This window comes from Apis florea, unplaced genomic scaffold (genome assembly GCF_048593485.1).
Source record: "Apis florea isolate Af1SG1 unplaced genomic scaffold, ASM4859348v1 contig_2897_pilon, whole genome shotgun sequence".
NCBI classification, from domain to species: domain Eukaryota; kingdom Metazoa; phylum Arthropoda; class Insecta; order Hymenoptera; family Apidae; genus Apis; species Apis florea.
Genome location: NW_028256665.1, coordinates 2,180,548 through 2,205,714, shown reverse-complemented (window position 1 = coordinate 2,205,714; position 25,167 = coordinate 2,180,548). Strand labels below are relative to the sequence as shown.

Here is a 25,167-nt window from a genome sequence, read left to right as displayed (position 1 = left end):
TTAATTGCTTGTTTGTTTATATGTTTTCTACGTTAAGTTTAATCGATTTTTACATTTTTCATTTAAAATACAGTATATATGTATATATACATTGAAATGTATTATCCTACAGTAACAACTTAATTCTAATATGTACCAGCTCCTTATTTCATTGTTTTGAAAGTGCACATTGCAATTACAACTTGGCATTATATAGTGTATCTATAGATACTTTTACGAAAAGAATCGTGCGATTTATGTATATACAAAAATATATTACATTACATTACAGTAATAATTTAATATGCACAAAAACGATTCATATTTCATAAAACTAAACAAAGATTATATTATTCTATCGTACTAAAATGTTATGTATACATATAATTCACATATATTATCTTTAAAAATGAGCAAAAATACCATGGCTAGTATCGATTAACAATATAATAAAATTTTAAATTCATTTATTAGAAATGACTTAAAAAAATAAAGGAAAGAAAAATAGGAAATAAAAAAAACCGGTGATAACTACAAAAATGTAAGCGTAATTGATGAGCAATTAATGGAAAGACAAATGTTTTTTGAAACTAATATGCGCTAAAAAAGCTGCTAAGCTCCAAGTTAGAAGAGCATTTTGCTTCCATACATAATTCTCAATATTTTTAACACGTATAACCATCTCATCTTTTATCTAGGCGCATAAGTCTTTTAAAATGCTAATATCTACATAATTTGTACGTAAATGTAATTTATAAAATTCTAAAGCTGAAAACTCGTTAAATATTTTGATTCTATATTTAAATGTGTATTTATTATAATCGTGAACGATTTTTAAAATGGATTTTTTTTAAACAAAAATTCTCCATGAAAATATAATGAAGCATTATTAAACACTATTAATGTGTGTGTGTGTGTGTGTGTGTGTGTGTTACGCTCGTGCTGTGCCATTGACGTTCTGTGCAATATCTAATATGTTCGAACGAAATATCGGTAACGATAAACCATTATTTATATTTTAATGTACAATTGCTTGATTACATGTTATATCTTATTAACATACTTCTTACAAATGCTTTTAAACATATACATACTCAAAATATCAATTTCGCGAGTAAAAGTTCGTCGTTTCTTACACTGAACTGATTGAATTAATCACTATAGTTTATTTTTTTGTTAGGAAATTCATATTATTTAATGTTTAGTTTAAATAGTGTAAAGAAACAACGATTTTATTGGTATTCTTGCTTAGCAGTTTGCACAAAAAATTATGGACATTATTATTTTGGACGATTATCTATGTGTGTTCATTTTTCATCTTCTATATTTTCAATCTGAACGTTCAACTTCAAAATCATAATAATTATTTTTCTCGTTTATGTTCTTTCTGTTCTTCTGATGATTCTTCGCGAACTGCAGAAACCATTCTTAACATAAGAATGGCTAATAATTTGTCTAAAGGATCCATAAAACCTCGTTGAATCCATTTAGGTATCGTTGTACGAGCATGAGCAAATCCTAATTTTTGCAAAATATAATCTATTCCATAGGGCTCAATGCTTTTACCAGCCCATGAAAGTAACCTTCCGTATAAAGAATAAATATTATAATAAAGTAATAACACATAATAATAAAATAATTATAATAAATTTCGTCATTACCTTACAGTTGGTTCTACATGCCATGTTTTACATCTATATGACCGCCAATCTTTTATAAACATTTCTGCTGGATCAAATTGCTTACGTTTCTTCTCATCTTCGGAAATAATCGTTGTTGTAGCAGAAGTATTGGCAGTACTTCCGCTTTTTTTCTCTTGAGGATCTGGACTATGTGCTCGTGCACCCATATTCTAAAAATGATATAAAAAATTATAAAATGTTTTTCACACACGGTATTCAAATTCCTTTAAAAATATAAAAAATAATTACCACTTTTTCTTTTTCTTTCACATATGAAGTAATCAAATCATGGAGAAAGAAAAAGGCTTCTGCATCTACCGTAACAAAAATATGATCCTCGAATTCCGTGATGAAACTACATTCAACTAATGGTTTTTCACCTGTTGAGAAAATGATTTTTAGACAATAAATTTTACGTAATATAAAATTTTAGCATTGCATTTCAAAATATTTTATTAATGCATTTGCAACGATATATAACTACTTTTTTAGCAATTTTTCAATAAGAATTACTTAACTATTGTTATAATAAAAAAGCAATATAATTGCATTTCTAATATTATACGAAAATTAAAAAATCTCAAATATTGAAATGATTTTTGCAATGAATTCTATACTAATTGCATATTGATTTCTATATTTTTATTATTAGAATTACACTGTGTAAAATAATATAATAATGTGTGAACAATAATGCTTAAAAATTAAAATATTGATATAATTATTCTGCATTGGTAATTTTATATTTTATAATGGTAATATTATATTTTATTATATTTGTTACGTCTTATAAAAACTATTATTATTATTTATTATTATAGGGAATGAATATATTTTAAATAAATAAATATTCTATTTATATATTGCATTAATTATCTTATTTTATGCAAAACATGCATTTTAAATATAAATTTAATTATACAGACTATGGCAATTTCAAAAACTAAAATCTAATTTTAGCAATTATTTAGCATTTATTGATCATTCCGTGCAAAATAATTTTTTATATAATATTAAATATCATAATTATAAAGCATTCAATAATCTGAAATATTCTACAAATCAAACAATTTTATTAATTCCAAATTGAATTTTACTAGATTTTAAATAAATCAATTCTTACATTATACTTACTATATAAAATATGTTTAGGAGCTCCTAAAAATATATAAAGAAAATAATTGTGCACAATTCAAAGAAAAATCATTTTTACTTTAAAAAAAAACTGTCGCTTTTATATTTATAAATATATATGAAAAATAAGATAGATAAAATTTTTCATCACATATAATTATAATATAATGTAAATACACATTTAAAAACACATATTTTTGTTATAATTTTTAAATTTTCTAAATATATATATCTATAATTATGATAATAAAAATTACGTACCGATAACAACTGGAGTTTTAGCAGTTTGAAGATGTTCGGTTTTTAAATGTAATTGTAATGATGGTAGAGCAAATATAACTTCTCTCGCATGAGAATGTTCTTGTAATTTTCCGGAAGTAGTTGATGTACTTCTTCCACGAGTTACATTACCACTATCAGACGTACTATCTGTTCGTTCTCTTTCAACACATGGAAATCGATCTACGGCTATATATTAACATAACAATTAATATAAGAAATTTAACTTTTTATTTATTATTATAAATATATATAAAATATATTATGCATACCATCAATTTCACTATTAGCAAATGCATAATGAAACCATTCTTGTAATGATTTAAATTGAGGTGGGAAAAGTACACTACGACTCAATCTACAAACTGTAGCCATAGAATGATGTCTTGCATGTTGCTCTTGTTGTTGACCTAAACTGATGGTTAATGTTTGCACGACATGAACATCGCGTGTATTTGGAGCTAAAAATATTATCATTAAATAATTTTGAAAAAGATATAAATTTCAATTATTTTTAAAAATATTTCTTACATTCAACACTTGGAATTTCTTGAGCTTCAGTAGTAAAACTAATACATGGTTCTTTTAATGAAAATAATGCCCAATTTTTACTTTTGAAATTAATTCCATGAAAACATGCTAAACTAATATTACAACCATGAAGTTCCATTGTTCCTCCGAGTACAGTGCCCGTTGATGGTAAAGAAAAACTTAAACTACCTAACTGAAGTCCAGCTACTTGAGCTAATACTCCTTGCCAATGCCTATGATGTCGAGCATCTGACATTGTAGTTTGATTTGTATGCCATGGAGCTGTATGTTAAAAACAAATTAAATAATTATTTTTAAAAAAATATATATTTCATTATTATATATTTGTAAAATTTATAATTTAATTACTTATAATTTTATTATTAATACATATAAAACATATAATTACCTTCATTGGTAATTTTCTTTTTTTGCGTTCTTTTTCTGAAGCTACTGTTATTTACTCTTTGGTGCTTAGGTTGTAAAGAACTAAATACTCGTTTACTACTTTTAAATTGTTGACTGAAAAATTCGTCTAATTTATAATACATTTTTAATAGATCTGCTGTTGTTGATTTACTAATCATAATTTGCAATTGATCCCATCCTAAGTCTCCATGCATAAAAATTACTGCAGGTCTAGATTAATATTTATATAAATAATTAAATATTTATTCAATTATGATTTAAAACATCATAATAATAAGCATAAAACAACCTTCTTGTTGGCATAAAAGCATCTCCACTATTGTTACGATTAATTTTCCATTCATCTCTTAATGTAACATCCAATGAAGATACTCTAGACATTAATACACTCGTTCCCATATAATCCAATCGTAATTCTAATGCAAATAATTTTAAACCAACAGTATGATCAGGTTCTATACCAGGTTCTTCTCTAATATGTACTACAAAAATATGCACAGATAATTATAAATATAAAAATATTTATTAATTAATAACACAAAAATATTTTTAATTAATGTAAATTTATATTAATTAATTATAAAACTTACTATATGTATCAATTTCACTCAATTCAATGACACCACCAACAATGCCACCTTTTGCATCTAAACTAGAACCTCCTAATCCAATACCTATATATAAATTTTTATGTCCAGTGCTTCCTATGGAAAGTCTTCCATCAGACCTAAAATCCTTTGTCATCCATGTAACATTACCCATTACATTACCCATGTTCATATGAACATTTAAACGAGTGAAATTTATAGCAAACAATACTAATGTTTCCCATGCAGATTCTCTTAATTTAAGCTCTGAAGACATTTGTTTATCAGAAGTAAAACTCCATCCTCTACCGATATCTAATGTTAAAATTATATTATTTATGCTTATTAAAATATAAAATATTAAAAATCATTTGAAATCATAGTTAAAGAAAGTAAGAATTTTAATCAATTTAAAATACCTTTCAATCGTGCATGTTTTGGTATGTCACTTTCTAAACTCAATCTTAATTTATCTCTATTCAATGTTGGACTTCGTTCAGGAGCACTTTTAGATAGTCCATCAATACCATGCCGATCGTAATGTTTTAATAGAGAACTACCCATAACAGCTTCTTCTTGATTCAGAGAAGGACTGCCATCACCTTCAGAATATGCAGTACCTGAACTTAAATCTCCTAAAAATAATCGACGTACTATACTGCGTCTATACCATGCTTTTGGAAAAGCCAAAATTTCACTTAATCTTCGCATATCGTATTTAAACGAAGCTGATCCAATATCAACAATTGCTAAAAATTTGTATACAAATATTTTATTAATTTTATCAATATATTAATAATTATCTTAATAATCTTATAATCTTAATTAAAAGATAATACATACTAGAAAATCGTATAACTGCACGACTAGTATCTGATATTTTCTTTAACTGTTCACTTTGAAAATTTAATTTACGACTTCTAGACATGTGAAATTTTACAAATGCGACATTAATACTTAAAGAATCTTTTCTTTCACTATCCGATAAAGGTGACCATTGTGCTTCTTTTAAACCAGTTTTCTTTCCACCACCATAAGGATGAAAAATATAAACGGAAAAATCAGCAAGACATCCAGTAACAGATAATCCACCAATCGCTGAACCTGCTTCTTTTCCAGTAGATTGTGTATTTGGAGATTTGTACTCTCGAAATTCTATAAGTTCTTCTTCTGCTCGCTTGGACGAAAATATTATATCAAGGGACGGCAATTGCAGAATACATTCTACGCGAGAAACCGGTAAACAAGAAAATCTAAAATAATGAAGAATTTTAGTAATTAATATATATAAGAAAATTAATAATTATTTATAATGTACCTAAATGTAGAAGGTTGCATATGAAAATATACTATCACATCAACAGGAAAACTCGCATAAACATAATTGCTGCTACTTGCTGCAGTAGCAGCCCAAGATGTAGTTTCTGCATTATCCAATGGAAATACTACATTTGTTTGCGCATTACTATGAAAATTGGTTTTACTTGGTATTGGTTCTAATGTTTGTTCCAAAAATTCAAGAATATGTGGACTTATTATTGTTTCTTCTGGTATACTTTGAAGTGTCATCCAAGCAAACAAACTAGCTTTCTTAGTACTAGATTTTTTAAATGCAGTCACTGATGAGGGATTAAGCAAACTATTATCAGACGATACACGAGGAGAGACAGATTCTTCTGGAAGTGTTTTAGATTCATAATGTACCTATAACAAAACATAATTTAAAGCATATATATTGATATAATATTAAAATATATGCTTATATATCTGCAATGTAAAATATTTTTACCTTTACATCTAAACCAGGAATATGAAAAATTGTTAAATCTACTAAAGGTACATTTGTGTGTTGTAAATATCGTAGTCGAGATGTACTTGCAGTGGATGATTTTTCTTTACTACTTAAGTGTTTTCTACTACTACTCGGACTACTTGGTTGAAATTCAAATGTACCTCCTGAACATGATCGTTCTTTCTTCATTCTACTCATACTGTAAATAAATATAATATAATAAATAATAATTTTTATACATATATGTTATATTATGTGTATAAAATATTTATAGTATTTAAAATTAATATACAATCAGTTTACATTTTAATTTCATCTTCTTTTCCTGGATCTTTTGTATGGAGTACACATTTACCACTATTAATTAGAACTTTTACATCAAGTTCAAAATCTATATTAGGTTCTTGAGCTTTTTGAGGTGTTATATATGGTGATGAAGTTGATGAAGATTGTTCTTTGCCAAATGAGTCAAGTAGTGGTGCACTATGAAAAGTAAAATTTAGTAAGTGTAATTTAATATATTTATATATTTATATCTTATGCTTATACATACTTTCCTTCCATACTATCATAACTGGAAGTATAACTAATATCTCTGCTTTTTTTTCTTAATTCAACTCGTTCTCCATCTATTTCAATAGATTCTGGCCATTCTAACTCTCCCTCTGGTAAGCTTAATTCGGAACCAGCACTTGGAAGTGATGATTGCCTATAATATCATTTAAATGATAATGAATCATATGATATTAAAAAAATATATTATATAATTATATAATGTAAACATACCTGCCCATTGTATGTGTATCACTAAAAGTAACTCGCGGTCCGCTAAGTCCTCTCACGCGAAGAGAAGCAGATCTTTAAAAATTAATACAGATTATTAAGTAATGTTTTTTTGAAAAAGAACAAATTTTTGAAAAAGAAAAATTAGAAAATTTTGTGAAAATATATAATACCGGCTTGGACCACTTCTAGGACTACTTTCATAACTAGCAGAATTTGCTGAATTGACTTCTATATTCATATCTTCAGGACTTTCCAACTGATTTTCAAGTGTTGGTGATGGTACGATAAATGACCGTGATCGATACGTAGTTGGTTTTCCACCTAGTCCTAATTTTCCTTTTATTCCTGAAGCTTTAACTGACTGTCTTCTTAATTTTTGAATCATATCTCTATAATATAAAGAAAAATATTTAATAACATTTTTTTCTGTATCTTTTGTTCTGTATTTTTACAATAATGTAAAATTTATTTCAGATTTATACCTTCTAAAATCTTTAAAAACCATAGCTTCCAATTCATGTAAACGCTTCATTTCTTGCTCTATAGTTCCATGAGAAGCACCCAATGATCTTAAATCATTTATAATTTTTGCCTGTTCATTCATTTCTTTTTCAATTAGTTTCGATCTTTTTTTCGCATCGAGCGTAGGATCGAAAACAAACGCTGGTAGACTATCTGTCCAATTCTTAGATTTCTTCATTAATATACTCTCCTACAAACATTTAAAATTCAATTAATGAATAATATACATATTATTAAACAATTTAAAGAAAAAATTTTACGAATGTAAAAAAATAAAAAAGTTTATTTTGTCAAAATATTCTTAATAACTTATATCTAATTTCTAATACATTACCCAAGTAAGCACCAAAAAAAGTAGGATAAAATAAATATAATTAAACCATACTTTTTTCTTAACCTGGCTAGTACTATTATCTGGTTGATCTGCATCATCACTATCATAATCAGCAGGTACATGAATATCATCTTCTTCAGAACCAGTCAGCATTGTTAATGTATGTCCAAGTGCTGATAGTTGTTGTCCTACATTAACATCTAAATGAATATCAACACCTTCCATTTGCCATTGTACATTTAAAATCCACTTGGCATTATCTAAAAATAATTGAAAAATAATTATCCATTCATTATAAAAAATCATTAAAATAAAATTGAAGAATATTTTTATTACCAGACTTATCTTGTTTTTGTGCAATTGTTCTGCTACACACTTCATAAGTACCTTCAGAAACCATACATAAATTCATTATACTACTATCAGTTACATCTGGTTTCCAATCATCTAAAGAAGTTTCAAAGTCATCAGCAAATCTTAAGCATAAACCCATAAATCTATAAAATATTAAAATATTATCAATCAATTTATAATTCATTAAAAATTGAATAACTAAAAAGATTATACCTTGCTTTACTAACTAAGCTACCACTGCTGCAAGCTGATATGCTTGTATTTTCTAATGTTACTACTACAGCACCTCTTGATTCGCCATCATATAGTCCTCTATTCATACTCCAAGTAGGTGGCAGAGGATTCAATGGTAAACAAATACCCATATCATCCACAGTCAATTGCAAAAATAATGTTCCCAAATGAGGAGCACTTAATTGACTTGTTATTTGACCAAATGGCACTTTTTCAAATACTTGTTGTGTGGCAGTTAAAACCTCTTTATTTAAATTAGCTCTTTTTTCATTCCAATATTCATATGCGTTTTTATAATTTAACCAAACAAGTATAGCTTTATCAATAGCCATTGGTTGAACATATATTAATGGACGTTTTAATGTAATTAATACTACTTCTTTATCTTCACCTTCTGCCATTTCTTCTTGGAAAGCGTTTCGTAATCCTACTCTAGTATTAAAAAAGGCAAATTGTTGAAATTCTGGTTCTGCTTCTTCAAACAAAAGATTCTTTAATAATTGTCCAAGACTTAAATTAATATCAACTTGTGCTTTTCCAAATAGCTTCATGTATGGATTTGGTTGAGTGGCACCAGAAACATTTTGTACTCTATTAGATAATTGCAGTTCAACTGCTCCAGTTTCTAATCGAACTGCCGAATTCGTCGGAGTTGTTGCTGTCAATTGTATTCTCTATATATATATATATAATATAAAATATATTATAAAGTTTAAATTATTGATAATATTAATATAATGATATTAAACATGCCTTAATGCGAATAATTAATGTGAATAATATTCTTTTTACAGTTGTATTATTTGGTTCTTCATCTTCTAACCATAAAGGAACTGGTTTTTCTCCACCATAAACTTTTTGTACAACTTCATTTACTTCTTTCATAAATACTTTTTGTACGAATACCAAATGATTAAGAAGATCTGTAGTCAATGAATGTTCAAAAATACCGATATCCGCTGTTGCACTGAGATAACTACCTTGTCTTAATACAACACCATCTTTAAATTATAAAAAGTTTAATTCAATATATTTATATTATAAAATCTAATAATTTTATAATTAAAATATAAAAAATAATTAAGTAATTAAAGTATAATTCATATAAAAAATCATTTAGTTACTAACCAGCTAATTTACTATCATTTATATTACTGTTACCATCTTGAATATATTCTGCAGATACATGTACTTTAGGAAGTTCAATACTAGCTTCAGAAGGTAAATTTGCTTCTGTCACTTGAAGTTTCGTTGTGAAACTCAAAGTATGATGAGGTAGATCTATCGTAAATTTAGCTTTACTACCAGTTATACCAGAACTAGTTACTCGATCCATTTTGTATTGTGCTTGTAAAGATGGTAACAGAGCTGCTGTTATACTCAAACTTTGAAGTATTATATGAAACTGCATTACAATTGGTTCTAATAAACTAGATACTACTTGTGGTTTTTCTAAGTCATCTGATGGCGCAGGTGCATAATGATGTGGACTACTAGGTACTCCTGTATCCACTTCATCTTGCTGTTGACCTCTGGACATTCTTGAGGATGTTCTTGTCACCCTAAGTTCCTGCAAAAATATTATTATTTGATATTATACTAACTTAAATATTATATAACTTGATATATTATATAACTTAAGAAATTAAATATATTTATTATAAATAATTATTAAAGAAAAAATAAAAAATATATTTACTTGCAAAGTCGATGACAATTGTTTGCTACCTCTGGTCATCATACCATGTAAAGCTACTGGATGTTGGGGAATATCTATATTGACAGCACCAACAGTCAATAATCCACTATTCTTATCTTTTTGTCGTCTGCTAATACTTGAATATAAAGCCTGTGATTTGCCTACAGTTACTTTGACAACTGTTTGTTGATTAGGTGCAACACCTTCTAGTAGAACAATCATTGTTCTGCCAATTTGACCAGTTAAACTGCATTCTAAACTTGCGGGTCTTGATTTTTTACGACATGTAAAACTTGCATGAAGACTCGTTATTTCTGCTTCAAGCTTTAATCCACTAAGAGTAGCTAACAATCTGGTCCTATGTATTCGAGCAACACCAAAAATAACTAATCTTGTTCTTTCTCCCGTAACAATATCTGCAATGTATTTTTATATATAATGAATTATATAAAATGAATGATAAAATTTAATTTTAAAGAACATGCTAAAAAATAAATTAATATTGACTTAGTTCTCGTGGAAGTGGCACAGGTGTTGAACTATTTTCAGCATTCAATCCTTTTTCGATATCTGCATCTTTTGTTTCATTTAATAATTCATATTTTCGACCACTTTTGTAATGTTCTGAAGCATCCGCTGGTATGGAAAAACGATGTGTAATTGTTTTAGTTTCTGGTCGAGTAGCGTATAAATCTAATAAATAATAAATTGTTTTCCAACATCGTGGTGTTAAATGCGTTGTATCTTTACATTTATCAGGAAGTACACAAAATTTGTCTAAGCCAGATCCACTTGGACTTGCTCCAAAATTAGGAGTTATTACACCTTCATTCAAATTAATATATCCTTTTACACTTTTTCCTGTACTACGTAATTTTTGAGCAAAACTTTGAGGTCGAGATCGAATACTCGCACCAGGTGATATAACTTTTGAAAGATTAGGTTCAAAACTATTACGAAGTAATGGAACATCTATTTTTTTACCTTCTAATAAAAGTTGTTCTTGTAAATCAGATGCTATTAAAAAAGTAACAATATATTAAATTCATATTTAAATATTTAGATAATAAAATTAAAAAATAAAATATTTACTTGAAGATGATCCATTTTTTACTACTGTATCATTAACAATTAAAGTATTATTTCGTTTACATTCTGGTTGTTGTTCTTTTAGTTCCATTTGTGTTTCTTTGACATTTTGATACATATTACTAATTTGATGCAATAATCTGAGAAGAGGCATGTTTACTTGTTGACTAATATACCGTATATTTAAACTAAAATTCACAACTGTACTTGTATGTTTCTTCAATTGGCCCCGAGATATGTACAAAACAGTTTGCTTTTGAATCATATCATCTACAGTCATATCAGCCATTTTCTTAACATCAATGTCAATACCGATTTTTTCACATAAAAATGCTGGTGTTTCTGGTGGTATATCCAAATAAAATTTTGTATTATTTCCTTTTTTTGTTTGATATTTATTACCTAATATAATAATTTAAAATTTTGTTATATTTCCATTTCAATAAATTTTTAAACAAATATATTTTTTACATAAAAAAATATATGTTAAAATATATTTTTATTTATACCTTTTCTTTTATCAGTTACTTTTCCAAATTCACTGACAACTATATCAATACGCATAGTTTCCATATTTCCTACTAAGGATAAATTTGATCCTAATGAATCTAAGGAGGATACATTATTTACATTTCCTGAACCAATGGCAGATAACATTTGTTGTGGCATAACAGATAAAGAAGATAAAAGTGGTTCAAAAATTAAATGTGCATCTAAAAGTCTTAGTGAATCTTTCATAGGATAAAGAAGAGTACCACTATGAACATCAGAATCTTCTGTATCATCTGTTGTCATTGTATTAATTTTAGAATCCTGAAAATATACATTTATATACATTTATACACATTTATATATATTTATATACATAAATATAAATATATAAGTAATTAATATAAGTTCATAATCAAATTATAATAAATAATAAATAATAAAATAGCATCTGTCAAAAGTAACACATTTAATTTTACAAATTTCAAATACCTTTAAAGATTTTTGTTCTGCACGAAAGACCTAAGATAATAGAAATAATAAAAATAGATATTTTATTGCAAATATTTGTTTCTTGAACTTCTATACAGAATAAATACTTACCCAATTTCCTTTTAAATTGCTTTTATCATTTTCTTTTATAAATTCTTGTTGTTTAGCCATCCAACTATATAGATCTTCACCAGTATTTAAAGGTTTATTAGAATGATAACTTGTAGGAGATGTAACTTGATCCAAACTTCCAGTACTATGTTGACTACCATGTCCACCTCCAGAATATATACTTGGATTAGAACCAAGGTGATGAGAATGGGAAATGTGAATTTGCGGTGTCTTTTCTTCCCGCAATGTACCGTAACCTAATGTAAAATTCTATTTGTATATATATTTTCATTTTACTAAAAGATATAACAATAAAAAAATAAAACTTAAAATAATGTGTTAAAGGAGTTACATGCAAAAATGTATTTACAGAATAAACAAAAATAAACATAAAACAGATACCTGATGAAATAAGAAGCAATATGAGAAAAAAAAACTAATGCTTGAAGACATATGTAGTGCTAAGATTAAAAAGCAAAGCAATGCAATCTACAAAGAAAATTTATAATATTATGTATTCATTGCAATCAGAACAGTCCATTCACTAAAATTCAATTTTTAATTATTTCAATTTTTTTTCTTTTTTTTTTTTTAATTTTCATCTATTCTCCTTCTTATTATTAAATCAAATGAATTTTAACGTATAGACTGTTAATATATAGCCTATAAAGAATTTAATTATTTTACACTTACTTATGTTATTTGGTTCCCGAGTTTGATTGAATAACCCACCACTTGCAAGCAATGGAAAAACAATACTTGCTCGTGTACTAGCAGGCATTTGCGTGGGTTGTAATGATTTTCCTTTCTTTATATGAACTACTGGTGGAGAGGGGGAAGTTAATGAATCCGGGCCTGGAACCGGTGTTGCTATGGGGGTTGTGTCTTTACCCCGAGGAGAACTTACAGGAACCGTCAAACCATCACCACAAATACCTAATCATTCCATTAAGCCATGATTTTTGTTCAGAAAGATTATGATTATACTATTAGTGTATGTTTGTAAAAGCATGTAATTTTAATAATACTACAATATTTGTAAAATACACATATTAATTTTTATAAATAATATCCTAAAAAAAAACTATATTCAAAGTACAGAATAAAAAATTTATACACAAAATTAACTTTTAAGAATTTTTGTGATTTTTTATATATTAGATAATATAATATAATATTAGATAAATAAATAATATAATTAAAAGATAGATTTATTCCATATATGTAAGGATTTAAGATTTTAACATTAAAAATAATTAAAAAACAAATATGAAATAAAAAATAACATAAACAAAGAAAAATTATGTAACTTGTATATAAAAAATATAAAATTTATTTAATGTTAATATGTAAATATTTTATAACTATTATTAAATTATTATTATTATTATTTTATAACTATTAACTATTATTATTATTATTAAACTTACTTATCTTTAATATTATTACTATTAAAGACACATAATGTGTCTATATGAAAATGCAAAATGAAATATTAAGCAATTATAAAAATTACAATTTAAAGCAAATGCTAAAAGCTACAGGGATATATTAAATTAAATAAGTTTCATAAAATATCAAATAATCTAATAAAAGAAGAAAGAGTTATATCAATATAAAAATATTGTATCAGGTGTCTTCATAAATTGTGTAATTAGAATTTTAATTTAATCTAATTTGTAGTACCTGTACTTTTATCTTGTCCACTCTTGACATGTGTATGTTTGTGCATATGATCTGTGTGAATTAACATAGCACATTCATCTGTGACTTCCTGATCATCAACTTCTCCTGTGCTACCCTCACCATCAGTCAGCAAATTTTCCTGTACATGAATAAGTCAAATCCAAACTATTTATTTAATATCTTCAAAAATGAAATGTAATAATTTATTTAATGTAATCAATAATCAATAATTCATAAAATAAATATTGAAAGTTTGAATGAAAATTTTTAATTTTCAATAAATCATAATAAAATAGTTAATAATTAAAAAGTGTGAGAATAGTTTTCAGAAGACTTTGGTTTCAGAAGTTTTCAATTTCACAGGAAGTCTTCAAGTTTTTAACATTAATTTTATATATTTTCAGTTAAATATTGCAAAAGCCCTGAATAAACCTCCACCACTACAATTTATATACCACATATTACTAATTTTCACAAATAAAATAAGATAGATAATATTTTATTACAAAATATTATTTTATTTAAGCATAATAATAAAACACTAATACCAATATGTGAGTCCTGTTAATGAACACATATATGCAATAGAATACTATAGCATATTATATTATATTAAAATAGAGTTAATAATTATTTGACAAAGCTTATTAAGATGAAAATCAATTTTTATATGAAAAAAGTTTGCAAAGATGTGTTAGAACTACCTCTGTGAATATATTTTTTAAATTCTTACTGAATTTTACATTGTAACCATCCTCCTGTACATCGTTGCTTATTTGCTGAAAAAAAAATTGTCTACCAAATTACATTCCCCCTAAAATATATTATGATCTTCTGAATTAAATAATTTCTTTTTTGATGTATAAATGATGCTATTAATACATGATATATTATAACATTTTTAAATCATTGTACAAAAAAAAAATAAATTTTCAAATGGAAAAATATGTTTATTAGAAAAAACAAATATAATGTTAATAAATATTTAGAGAAAAATATTAATAATAATGTATATAAAAAAAGTTATATAAAATTCCATTCCCAATATTTTTAATTTAATTTTTAACAAAAAATTTAAATATACAAAAAAATAAATAATATTCATACCTCATCTGGATCTGAAACTGCAAATGTAACATTTAATGGTTTGACATGTTTGGTCTTATAATTATGTTCTAATAATAGTGGGGTATACAGAACATTCTTCCATTGTCTGCTCAATACAATTACTCCCTAATAATATAATTATATAAATATATATAAATAAATGCATTTTTAAATGCATAATTTGAAAAATTAAAATATAATTATAATTTACTTGTCGAAGTGTTGATAATAAAGGTAAATCTGATTCTTTTAAATTAGCTTCAATGCTTTTCAATTCGTTTAGTAAAACATAATTTTGTAAAATTGTACATAATTGACAAGATGGATCTTCTTGTAATGTTTTTGCTAATGGTGTTAATCTTCCATAACGACTCTATAAAAAAAAAAAATTATCTTTTATATAACAAATTTGATCATAAATATAAATATATATAGATACATCTACCTTAGTAGGCATGTGCGTCGCTTGAACATCTAAGGCTTCTGCCATGAGACAAGCAACAATAGCAGTTGATCTTCGATACATAGTTCTAAACATATGTACAATACGAATTGCAAATTTATTGCTAGGATTCATCCAAGCATTTATAGCAGGTGATGCTGTACTTAATAAATTCCAATCTAATCGAGTATAATCAATTTTTCTTGTTATTGGAGTACGAGGTGGTGCTGCAAAATTAAACCATACTGTTTTTAATTCTATGATACAAGAAACTGTATTTCCATTTCCTGCTTTTGAGACAAGACTAGCACATGTCGCACTAGTGTTTATTTGCGCTCCATTATGTAAATTCGTTGAAATTGTTTCTGGTTCAGCTGTAGCCGTAGTAGATGCTACAATATGATACATAAAATATAAATAAATGATATATATTAACTATTTAATAAATTATATATATATATATACATATACCAGCTGCAGTATCTAGTTCCTCTTGACTCTTTACACTATCAGTATAAAATATTTCGGCATCAACTTTTTTACTATCATTTCCGTTTTCTCCTTTCTCGAATTGAGATCTTTTTACTATTTTCAATTTGATACCTTCTAAACCACATTCAAACATTATAAAGCCCAATCTGTCTTCTCCACTACCAAGAGTAAATTCTTCTGTCGCTTGTGGCGACCCAGATTGTTTCTATAATATATATATATTTCTAGTTAGTTTTAAATAAAGCATAATATTAGAAATAGCATAAATTAGAAAAGACAAAAACATACATTTTTTTCTTTATCATCCGTAAATTGATGTAAATAATAATCAACACATTTTAGTGGAGAAGTTATTCTAGTACATGTAAATAACACTCTTGAATAGTGAGCAGGAATTGCTGTTATAACAGCATCTTTTAATATTGAAGATTCATTCCTAAGTCTACGTAATTGTGAATGAGCCTTGCCTATTATAAATTATTTGAATTAATTTTATCTAATAATTATAATTTTATCTATAATTATAATTATAATTTTATCTATAATATATAAATAATTTACCTATATTTAATGTAACTACAATTTCTTCTTGCTGTTTTTCAGATGTTTCTATATATACTGTTTCTCCACTTCCTATATCTGCAACCACAGCAGCAGTTTGATGCCCAGGTAAAAATGCCTTACTAATTTTATTAACTTTTTTTTGATTTGGTAATACAGCTGGCTTGTGAAATGTTTGAACTACTTCTCGAGCTTGTTTTCCAACATAAAATCTTCCTGTTACATCATCAAAACAGATAGCAAATAGTGATACACATGTTAAATCGCGAATATTCTCAAGAGCAGAAAAGGATATAATTTCTTCAACTACAGAAGCTTGTAGCAAAGTTATATTCATCTAAAATTAATATTAATATGTTTATTAATATGTTTTTAATTTTTTTATATGAAATTTAAAAAAGTATATATCGCAATTTATTAAGTACATTTTTACCTTTGGTAAAATAATACTACCCTGTATTTGCGTCATAATGCTTTCTTCATACATGTTTGTTTGTAATGCAATTTTACCTATTATTAAAAATAAACATTAACAAATATACATTTATGTGATAAAAGAATCGAATATAATAAAACTAACGTTTATCGTCACCTTGCCCATTCTTAATATTTCTTTCAGCAGTGGATCGTTTTGAATTTGTTTGTACTTGACTCCAATAAGATAAACTTTGGTCTTGTTTCAAAATATTAGCATCTTCAACTTTTCCAATGCATTCATGATGAAGATGATTTAAAATTGTTAATGGATGCAAAATAGATAATGTCGGTATGATAGCATCAATGAAACGTTGCAAAGATTCTAATACCATAGGACTTAACATGATATCTACATCCCCCTTAAACTTTACGATAACTGTTGTACGCGATCCATTTTCATGTTGCGCAGTTAATAGCTCTTCCTTATTATGAGCTGTATGATCTTCTTCTCCTTAACATAATATATAATCTTTAATTTGTGATATAATTTTTTTTTACAAATGTACTTATGATAATTATTATATATAATTATAATATATAGTTCATTTATAATAACAATATAAATATTATCAATAATAACAACATAAAAATACTATTCTACCTTCCATGTGATTAATAGTTGTACTATCCCAAAGATATGGATGTGTAGGAGTTTTATTAGATGAATTAGCTACAGGTGAACCATCTGATCTTGTAATCATTTTTAATGAAGTAAATCCTTCAGTAACAGTTTCAAATTTCGGTACATATCTTCCACCAACATAAACTAATCTATTATCTTCAGTACGCTGAAAAAGTGATGTAGTAAATGCAGCACTTCCTGCTGGTATTGATGATTGACTCCAATTTGAACAACGTATCTAAAATTGATTATATATATATATATATATTTTATAAAATATTTATTATCTTATAATAATATTTTAAATTTAAAATTACGTATATTTTAAATTTAAAATTACCTGAGATAAATGGCTAACATAGCTTGACATTAGAAGTGGAGAATCAACAATTGGCTTATTTACTTGCATATGCAAATTTACAAGTGTAACATCTTCTTGTGAAGATACAGCAGATATGAAACTGGTAGAAGAAACAGAATGACTATCGGATGAATCACGTAATCCACCATTTCCACCATTTGAATCAGTATCATTTTGAAAACTTGTATTTCGATTTACTCTAGGACTTCGTTTCGTACTCATTGTCTGTGGTTTTGCTCTCTCTAAAGTATGTGCTTTCTCAAATATCGAAATATTTACATTTGTTGAACTTTCTACAATAGATAAATCTGACGAAAACTTCTTTTTTATGCTATCATTACGATTTAATACTGAGCCAGATCCAACAATAGACTGACGTAAACTAGATGTACGACTTCCACTTAATCCATGACTTGTATCTTCATCAGCAGAATAAAAAGCTTCTGAATGATTTTCTGAAGACATAGATATTGTTCGTTGAACCTGTAAATGAATCAATTATATATAAAAGAATTATAAATAATTTATTACAAAAAAAAAGATTTAATTATATCATTTTATTAATCTTACTTCTTGTTTTAATTTTTCTTCAGATTCTGACTTAACATATAATGAGTGATGAGAGTCAGAAATATTGATACCATCAACATTTTTTATATTTGTTTGCATTGTCTCAGAAAAGTTTATTTCTGTAGATACTACCGGTAATGATTGTGGACTATTTGATTCAAATGGTTCTACATCTGATGCATTGAAATAATCAACTGCTAATTTAGAATCAGATACACTACTCTTTGGAGCAGTTTCTATTTCAGGAACACTTAAGATTGATTTACTGCGTTCTGTATGTAATTTTGAATCTGAATCTAATTTTTGTGGTAACTGTACAACAGGACTTGCATCAACTAATCGAGAATATGGAACATCTTTTATACTGTTTCCGCTGCAATAAAAAATTAAAAGATATAATTTTCTGATGTGGCAAAATAAAAATTAATTAATATTCTGTGAAATAATAACTTTAGTTACTATTATATTATTAAACATAATGATATCAAAAATAAATGTTTAAAAATAAGATTATATTTTTTATATTAAAAAGATAAACTTGAAAAAAGCAGAAAATTTTATGGAGACAGAATCTACTGAAACATAAAATATATTAAAAAATTACATTGACAGATTTAGCAGCATAAATGATATACAATTTATATATTTTTTTATATATATAATTTTTATATAAAAAAAAAGAATTTTCATAATTTAATTCTAATATTAATGATCATATTATAAATTCAAAATTTAGTGTAGTTATGCAATCATGCAATATTTAAAAAAATTAATCAAATTATTAATAAGCTGCTTCAAAGCTATTCCAAAGATTACCGCATCGATGTATAAGAAAATCTTCTGTCTAGTAGTTTCCGTTCCCCACTGCATGCGAATGGACTTGCTGATGCAGCAATTAATTTTGTACTACTAGTTTCTTCAATACAGGAATCTTTATTATGATCTGTCACAGACCTTGGTCGTTCAACACCTTTTTTTGAAGTTTGTGATCCATCCTGAGTGGCAGTTATTTTTACTCCAGTAACAGGATAGTCTTGTAAAGATACATCTTGTAAATTATAAGGTGATGTATGAAATACCAATTGACCATTATGCAATATAGATTGACCAAATCCTTTTTCTTTACCAGATTCATTAATTCTAAAATAATATTTAAAATAATTCATTGATTATGAAATATGATTTATATATTATTTGTACCTATATGCAGCAATATTTATGCCATCTTGAAAATCATAATAACTTGGTTTGAAAAATCTTGGCCCATTTCGATTATTTCCGAAAAATGCACAACCACCTATACAACCACATTTTGTTGCTTTCACACCACTTTCTCGAGGCCATAAAAACCATAAACGTTTTGTAGTTTCGTCGTGTAATTTTAGATATTTATTTTGTACTAAATGCAAATTATGTTCAGGAGTTGGAAGTGAAATTGCAGCCTCTAAAATTACTGGTCCTAAAGTTATAGATCCCACTTCTAACCAGATATCAGATCCATCACCTAAAAAAAAAATATATATATATAAAATAAGTTACATTAATTTTATATAAATTAAAGTTAGTGTATATATTTATATATATATTTATTTATTATTACCTGACATACGACTGCTTGCATTATTATGTGATCTTCCACTACCAGCTGTATTAGTATTACTTGTATTTGCAAAGTGATCAGCTGCTGATACAAATTGTCTTATTAATATTCTTGGTAATACACCAGTTACTCCAGACTTAACATGTTGACCATGAAGATTACAAGTTGATACACGAATTGGAGATATCCAAGTATGAATACTAGTTCCTATTTCTTGAAAATATAAATCAATTGCATCTATTGCTATTCTAGTCATTCTATATTTTATATCTTCAGAACTAGGACATCTGTAATAATATTATAATATTATTCTTTATAATAAATTTATGAATGTTTAAAATTATTGTATACCTATAATGTTTATCAATATCACTATCAGGACATTGTAAAGGTGGAATACCATGATGACAATGATGTGGTAAGTCTGGAGGACGTAAGCTATTTTCATTATTTTTTACCATCAATAAAAATGTTTCCAAAGATATAATAAGATGATATAATTGTGGAGAACTTAATTTTCCAATTAATTTTCCTAATTGTACTTCAATTAACCATGCATATTCCAAAGTTTCTTGATCTAAACTTCTTCCTTCATTACTAAACATTGCATGTCCTCTGACTTGTAATGCACTCAACATTAAATGTCCTTGATTTAAGTGACGTTCTTTAGTTGAACGGATAAAATTATCAGTAATTAATGCAATTGCGGGCGATAAGAGAAGTTGAAGTTCTGTTTCTTTATATTTCTTTTTCATTTCAAATCCAAATCGTTCTAAAAGTATAACAGGACAAGGAGGATCATTCTCTCCACAATTTTTTACTAAATGAGCTTGAATATCATGCATTGTAATGCCAACTGTTACTTCTAATGGTCGATAATCTCTTGGATCAAATGGTTTTGATTTGGCATCCTCATCTTCTACAGATTCAACACTACTATTTTGCACATCCCTATCTTTACTTTTTTCAGTATTTATAGATGTAGGATTTGTTCGACTTTGTTGCATATCAGTAAATGTTTGATAATCACCAAATAGATTTTCTTTTAAATGTATAAAATTTTTTAAAAGTGATCCATATAAAATTAATATAGATGGACCTATTTCGAGATCTAAACTAACTTTATCAGGAGCTATAGATTGTGGATCAAATTTCTGACTACCATTTCTGGTCCATTGAAGACCTGGCGATTTCCCGCATCGAGGAATTCTCATTGGAGATAAAAGAATTTCTTCTTTTTCTGGAGTTGTTATATTTGCTTGTGGTGTAGGTCCTAAAGGTGGACATGGATGATATGTATAATTAATACTTAATGCCACAATTGGTACAGACCAACAATCAACCCAGCCTGCTCCTTTCTGACAAACATTTCTCCATTTTTTATTTTTATTTAACTCTGATAAATATATATGTGATCCATCACGTGTCATAATCTTTGCATTTTTATTCAAAGCTAACAAAATTGTACGACTTGTATTGACTTCAGGTAGATAAAATGAAAGATCAACACTTTCACCTTGAATCCAAAAACGCAAAGGGATTGTAATAGGCAAATAATCCACAAATGGAAGATCAAATGATAGCTCGAAAAATTCTCCACAAAAAGCAATGTGCGCATTTTCTTGATTCTGTGATGAACAGTCAATCCAATTATATTCATTACATAATGTAATTAATTCAAATTCTTTTAACAATAAATTAAACTTCCAGGTATAAGGTACAAAATGTAAAATATCAGGTCTGGCTTTACTCGTCCAATCATTAATCATATCTTGAAAAAACTCTTTGTGCGAATAAACTAAATTAGCTGTAGCTTTACATCCAGTTAAATTTAACATCCATTCTTGATGATCATTCCACTTTATTGGATAATGACATTTAACACCAAATTCTAATGTTTCACTTTCAACTAAACTTCGATATTGTAAACTTGTAGTTGCTTCTAAATGTAACAATTGTCCTGTTATTTTTGTTGTATATCCATCTTGTAAAACTATCCAGGGCATAGTAATTTCCAGATATGATCCAGGACCTACATTAATATGAACTGCATTTGTTTCTCTGTTTTTGCTAAAAAGTATATCAATAGTAGCTTCATTCAATGTTGATAATCTAATGTCAAATGATTGAACTTGTCTTTTTTCTCCTGTAACAGGAGTTTTTGTAACTTTTAATGGCTGATAATCATTAGGGAAAAAAAATTTAAATAAATGTTCTCTTTGTCTATCAGCCCAAGGACCATAACTAAAATCAGTTCCTTTTCCACATTTAATATCAATACCCCAAATTGGCGGCATAGCTTCAACCATGTCTCCATTTACTAATTGAATCATTTGTGGATGTTCAGGAACAAATCCAGGTTCATCCATATAGTAATATACTTCTATGTTGTTTGAACTTAATACAACAAATCCTTCTCCCATATATCTAGGTGGATCATCTGACATTCCAGTATACTTTGGACTGGGTGCTAAAATAACTTTGAAATTTTCTGCTTTACATTTTGTAAAATGCATGAAATGATCATATCGAGATGCTGCTGGTTTTGTAGAATATACAAAATGTGCTTCTTCTACAGTTATTGATAAAGTTGTTGGTATTAACCGATTACCAAATACCAATCTTCCCTAATATAATAGAATACTTTAAATAACAGTAATAAAAAAATATTGAAAAATGACAAAAGATTTATAAAAAGATATATACTAACTGTGCAAACATCCAATTTAATAACAGGTATTAAATCTCTCCATGTTCGAGCAATAACATGAGCTTCTTTTTTTCTAATATTATCAACATGACGTGAAACATCCATTGCATTTATTTGTTGACGTGTTTCATGAGTAGTATTACTAAATGATTCTATATCACGATCATCACTATTAATATTATGATTTTCTTCATCTACAAACATTTGTGATGTAAGACCAAATGTTTTTTCTAATTGTGCATATAACTGACAGCGATTATAAACATGTAATTCAAAACCATTTAACATAACTGAAAGCCTCGTATCTGAATGTGAAAGATCTGAAAAAATATTTATTAAGGTTTTAGTTTTATATTATATTATAGAAAGAAGAATTTTTTGTGTAAAAAATACCTTCAGATACATCTTTGGGAACATAACTTCTCCACCATCTAAATATAAGCCATCCATCCTGAACTCTGATACTATAATCTGTTGTGATATAAACTATATCTCGAAACATTATTTTTCCACTTAGTGCACTTAAAGTAAAAGATCCTAAAAATAAATAATATATATTACATTTAATTCAAAAATATATGAATATTGAATTACAATAAATATTTATTTTTTCTTAAATTTATTTTTCCTATAAAACTTACCAACTTTAACATATCCATCTCTAATAACAAACCGATTTAATAATTTTGTTAATATATAACCAATAACTCTGCTATTATAATAAGCTATATAAATAATCCATGAAATAGCAGACACTAATGAGCAAAGTAAATATATAAAACTACTATCCATTTTAAGATCATCAAGGATGACATGATCGGAATAATTCCAAAAAGCTGGTTCAATTCCAGAGAACGATGGAACTGTAACATTATACAGTTCGTTCTCTTCCATGATGATATTGTTTTTTATTGTATAATCAAGAAATATATAACATTTTGTAATTAATCACTAAAATCAAAAAACAAATATTTAAACAAGAAATGATAAAAATATAAATTCTTGTATAATGTATTCAAATTAGTATTTCTAATTTCAAAAATATAAAAAATCCATAATCTCATAATAATTTATTATTTTTAATTTTAATTTTTTTTATTATAAAATTAATCAACTTTTATTTATGTTTATAAGTTAGAAATTTATTGAAATTAATTTTAGAAAGAAATAATTTGTAAACATAACCTAATAACTAATTATAATTGATAAAATATTTTATAATTCATTCAGCAATCTTCCTAAATATATTAATTTATTATATTTAATAGATATCTTATTGTTTTATTATAACGTTCATAAGTGATGATACATTTTTTATTAATGATTATATATAATATTTAAAAATTTGTTATCAATATATAACATTTATCGCTAAAAATTAAAAGATGAAATTTATATTTTTTTATATATTTATTGATATTTAAAATTATTTAAATAATCATTTTCTTATTAATAAAAGTAAGATATCTATCTATACATGTATATACATATATATACATATATATATTATAATCAACTATATATCTTAAAGAATATTTTATAATTAAATACCAGAACAAATTAATTTATTTAACTAATTTACCTTTATTCAATACTTATATAAGAATTACATTCAATTTTTGTTGTGTCACTCATGGTTTTGTTTATCAATATATCAGTTTAATAGATGTCACAGAACTGTCATCACTAGACAGCAGTACACATAACCACATCATAGTTGACTACTGACACTTTAGATTTGATAATGATATTCTATGTCCTACTATTCATAAGATTTAACACTTACAATCTATAAAAAATGCCATCTACATTTTTCATTTTATATATTTTAACAATTATTGTAACATTGTTTAAGTCAGTAAAGCAGTTTACAGATCGGCAAGATAGTATTCTGTAATATATTGTAAATAAAATAATACATACATTATATTAAGAATATAAAATAAATCTAACATTCAGTATATTTTTGTGTTCTACATTGAAAATTAGAATCTCTTTTCTATTTTAATTCTTAAC

The 25,167-nt window shown here is 26.4% G+C and overlaps 1 protein-coding gene across 8 annotated transcripts; it reads right to left on the bottom strand.

Moving 5' to 3' along the window:
* Positions 1-25,109, bottom strand: tweek (transmembrane protein KIAA1109 homolog tweek). 8 transcript variants are annotated; one of them, XM_086907535.1, is made up of 52 exons: positions 24,734-25,109; positions 23,793-24,102; positions 23,545-23,688; positions 23,152-23,471; positions 20,793-23,068; positions 20,442-20,728; positions 20,042-20,345; positions 19,658-19,981; positions 18,842-19,214; positions 18,251-18,754; positions 17,890-18,148; positions 17,392-17,739; positions 17,245-17,321; positions 16,812-17,148; positions 16,539-16,717; positions 16,230-16,455; positions 15,762-16,150; positions 15,528-15,689; positions 15,317-15,442; positions 14,914-14,988; positions 14,210-14,348; positions 13,217-13,459; positions 12,524-12,780; positions 12,413-12,442; positions 11,941-12,244; positions 11,435-11,833; positions 10,850-11,359; positions 10,343-10,758; positions 9,772-10,213; positions 9,397-9,644; positions 8,623-9,317; positions 8,392-8,552; positions 8,107-8,315; positions 7,682-7,911; positions 7,370-7,588; positions 7,200-7,271; positions 6,967-7,122; positions 6,717-6,896; positions 6,411-6,612; positions 5,940-6,325; positions 5,465-5,874; positions 5,041-5,370; positions 4,625-4,936; positions 4,324-4,516; positions 4,015-4,244; positions 3,606-3,887; positions 3,347-3,535; positions 3,057-3,263; positions 2,796-2,819; positions 1,911-2,041; positions 1,641-1,831; positions 1-1,562 (listed from the first exon to the last, which is right to left on the bottom strand). In XM_086907535.1, the coding sequence occupies exons 2-52, from the start codon at positions 24,043-24,045 to the stop codon at positions 1,343-1,345; spliced, it is 15,180 nt and encodes a 5,059-aa protein (XP_086763661.1). In that variant the 5' UTR covers positions 24,046-24,102; positions 24,734-25,109; the 3' UTR covers positions 1-1,342. The 8 variants fall into 8 exon arrangements, with proteins under 8 accessions (XP_086763661.1, XP_086763654.1, XP_086763655.1 ...); XM_086907528.1 differs by lacking the exon at positions 14,914-14,988; XM_086907529.1 differs by lacking the exon at positions 14,914-14,988 and having other exon boundaries at positions 8,119-8,315.
* Between the last annotated feature and the right edge of the window lie 58 nt (positions 25,110-25,167).

Coding starts and splice junctions, on each gene's coding strand:
- tweek (XM_086907535.1), bottom strand. CDS start 24,045: ATGGAAGAGAACGAACTGTATAATGTTACAGTTCCATCGTTCTCTGGA. Junction 4,937..5,040: donor AAAACATGCACGATTGAAAG/GTATTTTAAATT, acceptor TTTTAACATTAG/ATATCGGTAGAGGATGGAGT. Junction 1,832..1,910: donor TGAAAGAAAAAGAAAAAGTG/GTAATTATTTTT, acceptor TATCATTTTTAG/AATATGGGTGCACGAGCACA.